The following is a 6,000-nucleotide window of genomic DNA, read 5'->3' on the forward strand; positions in this document are numbered from 1 at the left end:
GTAGACTTGATAGGATGAATGGCCTAATTCTCCTCCTATCCTTTAATGAACTAATGAAACTTATCCCCAGATGATATCACAACATCATGCTTCCAAACTAATTCACATCTCTGGACTATTGGAGACGACTGAATGTTCATTCATGCTTTTCTCCCTTTCTTTGTCTGCTAGTTGGTATGATTTTTCATTTTTTTCTGCTTTCACTTTCTGGCATGGCTTGACAATAGACAATAGCCAATAGGTGCAGGAGTAGGGCACATGGTCCTTTCAATGTGATCATGGCTGATCATCCACAATCAGTACCCCGTTCCCACCTCCTCCCCATATCCCCTGACTCCGCTATCTTTAAGAGCCCTCTCTCTTGAACATTTCCAGAGAACCTGCCTCGACTACCCTCTGAAGCAGAGAATTCCACAGAATCACAACTGTGTGAAAAAGTGTTTCCTCATCTCCATTCGAAATGTCTTACTCCTTATTCTTAAAATGTTGCCCTGGTTCTGGACTACCCCAAAATCGGGATCATGTTTCCTGCCTCTAGCGTGTCCAAACCCTTAATAAATATATATGTTTCAATAAGATCCCCTCGTCCTTCTAAATTCCAGAGTGTACAAGCCCAGCCGCTCCATTCTCTCAGTATATGACAGTCCCGCCATCCCGGGAATTAACCTTGTGAACCTACGCTGCACTCCCTCAATAGCAAAAATGCCCTTCATCAAATTTGGGGACCAAAACTGCACACAATACTCCATATAGTGGTCTCACTAGGGCCCTGTACAACTGCAGAAGGACCTCTTTGCTCCGATACTCAACTCCTCTTGTTATAAAGGCCAACATGCCATTCGCTCTCTTCACTGTCTGCTGTACCTGCATGCTTACTTTCATTGACTGATGAACAAGGACCCCCAGATCCCATTGTACTTCCCCTTTACCCAACTTGACACCATTTAGATAGTAATCTTCCTTCATGTTTTTGCTACCAAAGTAGATAACCTCACATTGATCCACATTATCCACATTGCCGCATCAAGTCCTGCTGAGTTTTTTAATTATGTGGCATTTGCAGCAATGTTTTCAATCAGTTTCCTTTACCAGGGATTCATTGTTTCATGGAAACAAGCGAAGTGCTGGAGTAACTCAGCGGGTCAGGCAGCATGTCTGGAGAACATGGATAGGTGAGATTTCAGATCGTGAGTCTTCTTGAGTCATAGATGCTGCCTGACCCATTGCGTTACTCCAGCACTTTGTGTCTTTCCCTGGTAAACCAGCATCTGCAGTTGTGTTCAAAAGGGAACTGCAGATGCTGGAATATCGAGGGTACACAAAATCTGCAGTTCCTTGTTTCCACTATTAATTGGTTCAACGTTGTGTGTGTGTCTAGGAGTTGGGAGCTCCCTATGAGGAGGAGTTGCTGGCCGCACTCAACGCTGTCGAGACTGAACTACAGAAGTTCTCAGAGCTCCACTGGCTTTGCCAAGCCACTCAAACTACAGACGAGGAGGTGAGTCTGTCCTTTCAGCCCCAAGCAGCAGAGGAAGCTAAGCAGGGGATGTGGGGCATTTATACCAAATGTAGCCAGCATACTATTCACTACAGTCACAGGCAGTGAATGTCTGTGTGCAGGACAAGGACTCCCGGCACTCCTTCTGTCCTTATCAGGTTATCTCCCCACACCAGCCGTTGTGTGTTTGTAATCTCCTATTGCAGATAGAAATGGATGCAGAGCCAGAGAGTCTAAAAACAACCTACTCTCTGGCTCTGCATTAACATGCCTCCCAGTAGCCAGTCCCATTACTCCTTTCCCTGTCGGCTGACTAAAAGCTAACCAGTGTTGGTCCATGGTATATGGAACAGATGTGCCTGGCTCCAGTGTTTGAGCTTCTTGGGTATGTACTCTGGAGTCTGGTCGCAAGTACAAGATTTGTTGTTTTTGTTATATTATTTATTATGATTACATATTGTGTTGTGCTGCAGCAAGTAAGAATGTCATTGTTCTAACTGGGACACATGACAATAAAACACACTTGACTCTTGACTTGACACCAAGCTCCACATCCATTGTGGATTCTGGTCATGTGTTAAACAGGGGTACGAGACAGAGCAAGACACAGTGGCAAAGAGGTCACCCTCCATGACCTTGCCGTTTAACAAGAGCATTGATGATCATTGGCAGATGTTTTTGCCAATTAGCTCAGTTCTGGGCCTGAAACAAGGGAAGGGAACTTCTGCTGATGGAGGGCTTCAGAAACCATTCTTCAAAGGGATCTTTTCCTCTGAAGCAAAACTCAACACATCAGGTCTCACATTCCTCAACCAAAATACGATCATTTGTAAAAAGAAGCCTATCTTAGTTGGGGGTTATTCACCACCCGAGGAACACACGGTATAAATGGATAGGACATTTGCCGAGGCCTGCTCCAGCACTTGTACGCATTCTGCAATGAGGTTCTACACTAATTATCTCCAGTTGGCCTCAGGCACAGAATGGCCTCATTTCCAAGCCCCTCGCATGGAACAGCTACAGAGTGCGAGAATGTGAGTGAGTAGTCAGTGCCCAGCTAGGTGTCCTGCCCTGGGTAGATGGAGGGTTAGGGAGTGGTCTGGGAGATGGTTGGGAGGAGCGGAGGAAATTAATGTGACAGGGTAGACAGTAGATCATGTGCAAGCATTGGACTGGTGTTGCCCCAGTGGTCATGAAACAAAGGGTAGTCCACATCTGGAATGCATTGCGAGAGGAAGCTTCAGAAGTGGATATAATTATGACTTAAAATATATTTGGACAGATATGAATAGCAAGGCTTTAGCATGGGCAGGGCCTAAATGCCGGCAAAAGGGGACCAGACAATGAGTTAGATAGAGCTATAGGAGCTAGTGGGATCAAGGGATATGGGGAGAAGGCAGGCACGGGTTATTGATTGGGGATGATCAGCCATGATCACAATGAATGACGGTGTTGGCTCGAAGGGCCGAATAGCTTCCTCCTGCACCTATTTTCTATGTTTCTATGCCAAATGTCGGCATGGACAAGGCAGGTGGAAGGCCCTGTTTCCATGGTGTACCACTCTATGCCTCTTTGACTCCTTGTATCATTAGGAACACTCCAAAGGAAGGACCAAGAGCAGCATGAAGATCAAACTAAAGAATATCTCAAGAAAAGAGAAACTCCAGAAGCAGAAGTCGAACACTTCCCTGACGGGTGAGTCCACGAGCATTCGCCATGTGTCATGAAGGTAGTGCCAGCCCGACTGAAGTTGCTCTGAGCAACGCGCACCTCTTACTGAGACCTACCCAGCTCCTCGCCAATCCTGGGAATATTGGAGATTCGAAGATAACTCGGGCAAATCTTAACCTGATCGTTCACCCAAGGCAGCTAGGGATTGGAAGAGAATCGGGTTGAGTTGACATTTTAGGCTAGATCCTTTATCCAACCTCCACCTTCACTGGATTAGACAACGCAGAATGGTTATTCACCCAGTGGATGTAGTTGGCTGTTGAGAAAACACATGACACGGGGAACAAAGGCAATACTGCAGGGAAATGCTGCTTGCATAACATGAGGGTGATCTGTGGACCTCTAGACCACACTGTGTCACCTTGCAGCCCATCATGAATCTTTCTCCATACTTTCCTTCCCTTCTTTAAGATCTCCCACTTTTCACAATGGACATCTATGGTGGTGCCACTTCAGATGCAACCACAGTCAGTGGGATCAAGAAGCCGTTCGGCCCTTCTGATCTGCGCTAGCACTCATGCATCCTATCTACAGCTCAACCCCTTCCATTCTTCACATTGACCTCCCCAACCACAGCCCACTGGCCCAACCTGTGGCTACTAGTTAACTCGCAGTGTCCAATCATTTGTGCAGGTGGTATGTGCATGTGGTATGTGTACATGCATGTGGTGAGTGCCAGTGTGTGAGTGGTGTATGTGTACATGTATGTGGTGAGTGTCAGTGTGTGAGTGGTGTATGTGTGCATGTTTTGATGGGGGGAGGGTCAATTATTTGATGGGGGGAGGGTCAACACCTTGCTGTTCTGTGGAGGGTCAATTATTTAACGAAAGAAACAGGCTCCCAACCATTATATTAGAGTCATAGTGCGTGTAAAGAGACCCTTCGGCCCAACTTGCCCACGACAACCAACATGCCCCCATCTACACCAATCCCACCTGCCTGCGTTTGGTCCAGGTGCCCCTAAACCTGTCCTATCCACGTACCTGTCTAAATGTTTCCTAAACTTTGCGATGGTCCCAGCCTCACCTACCCCCTCCGGCAGTTACCCCCTCATATTCCTACCCCTCCCCCCTCTCCCCCTCCCTCGACATAAACCCAATGGTTCTCGAGTACTGACTTGTGTTTTATTTTCAGGATCTGGAGATAGCCAAGGTGGACCACACGAGGCATATTCTGCGTTGTATTAGGGATATCAGTCGCCCGCCCCGGCCCGTGGTAGCCAGGCGAGAGGAGAAGAGGTGTGGGCCTGGGGCAAGGCCAGGCACACCGAGACTGTAACACAGAATGAATGTAACTCCTGCCCTTGCATCTCCCTGGTGCTCCTGCGCTTCACGGCCAGGCGCATCTCGCAACCTCCACCGCCTCCACGCATGATCCTGGGCCTGTATGTGGACAGAGCGGGCGCCGCGACTGGAGGAGTCCCGCCGTCTTGCAGCGAACTGCCCCGGTGACACCCACTTAATGAACGAACCCATCAGCCGGCCGGTGACCCTGACCCCGGCAGCAACCAGGCCCCTCCAAGCAGCACCGTCCTGCCCCCCCCCCCCCCCCCCCCCCCCCCCCCCCCATCACCCGTCCCCTGCTGGGCAGCGCTGGGGAGCATTCAGTAAACACGGATCTCAAGTCAGCACATTACAGACTGCAGCCCCCGTGTCTACAGAGCGGGGCGAGCCACAGATGCTGCCTGACCTGCTGAGTTACTCCAGCACTGTGTGAAACATCACCTATGCATGTTCTCCACAGATGCTGCCTGACCCGCTGAGTTACTCCAGCACTCTGTCTATCGTTGGTGTAAACCAGCGTCTGCAGTTCTTTGTTTCTCACCTCCCGGGGTTGGCTGGGCTGCCAGGTCACTGATCCGCTATAACCGCGGCTACATAACATTTCACTGGTGGGTCGCTGCTGCTAAGGGGGGTTGGGCTCCTCGGGTAGGGACGGGCCGGGGGGGGGGGGGAGGAGTTGGAGGGTTTGAGACTGGGGCTGGGAATGGCCTTCAGTCGACCCTTGTCCTCACGGCCTGGGTCCCGGGTGGAGACGGCAGAGCTCCCCGCTTGCCTCGATGTGCCACCCCGTCGCCGTGGTCACTCCGCTCCGGCCACTACGGACAGCGGTAGCGCTGACCACATTGAACACGCCTGCCATTGGCTTTGACTTGCTTCGGATACGCTGAGGTCACGGAAATTGTTAAAATATGGTCAATGTTTCCCCTGGTGACGCCCAACGCTCATTCACCCGATGGAGACAGAGACGGAGACAGAGACCAAGAACAAGAGACGGGGAGAATTCAAATACTCCCCCCACCCACCCCCACACACACACAAACGTAACTCGGGACACCGCCCCATCCTACAATGTGGACACGGCGTAAATCCCAGTCCATCCTCACTCCCCCTGTGGGCAGGGATAGCGACAACTACAGACTCCTTACATCACCCCCCAACAGGAAGAGTGAGGAACCTCCGGGCCCCGACACCCCCCACGTAACACGGAGTCCACCCTCCGCCACCTCCACTTTAAATTCCATTTGGAATATTTTGGAGAACCAAGAACCAAGAAGAGGCGCGACAACTCCCCTCACTCACTCTCTCCCAGTGTAACGGAGCGACAGCTCCAGCACCCCCACCCCCTCTCTCGCTCCCCTGTCCCCCGCTACCCCCCCCCCCCCGTGTAATATGGAGCTCCAGAGCACCCCCTCTCTCTCACGCTCTCTCTCTCCCCCCCCCCCCCCCCCTTTCTCTCCCCGTGTAATACGGACCGACACTCCCGGCCCC

General features: G+C 50.8%; 1 protein-coding gene across 2 annotated transcripts in view; it reads left to right on the forward strand.

Annotated features, from left to right (window-relative positions):
* LOC116979259 (diacylglycerol kinase eta-like) overlaps window positions 1–5,167 on the forward strand; it is a 116,636-nt gene extending 111,469 nt beyond the window's left edge. For both annotated transcript variants that reach the window (XM_033030865.1, XM_033030867.1), the window contains exons 26-28: window positions 1,379–1,498; window positions 3,091–3,193; window positions 4,364–5,167. In XM_033030865.1, the coding sequence (XP_032886756.1) occupies window positions 1,379–1,498; window positions 3,091–3,193; window positions 4,364–4,416 (276 nt within the window). In that variant the 3' untranslated portion in view covers window positions 4,417–5,167. The remainder of the gene's footprint in view (window positions 1–1,378; window positions 1,499–3,090; window positions 3,194–4,363) is intronic.
* The last annotated feature ends 833 nt before the right edge of the window (window positions 5,168–6,000 follow it).

Source organism: Amblyraja radiata, chromosome 12 (genome assembly GCF_010909765.2).
Source record: "Amblyraja radiata isolate CabotCenter1 chromosome 12, sAmbRad1.1.pri, whole genome shotgun sequence".
NCBI classification, from domain to species: domain Eukaryota; kingdom Metazoa; phylum Chordata; class Chondrichthyes; order Rajiformes; family Rajidae; genus Amblyraja; species Amblyraja radiata.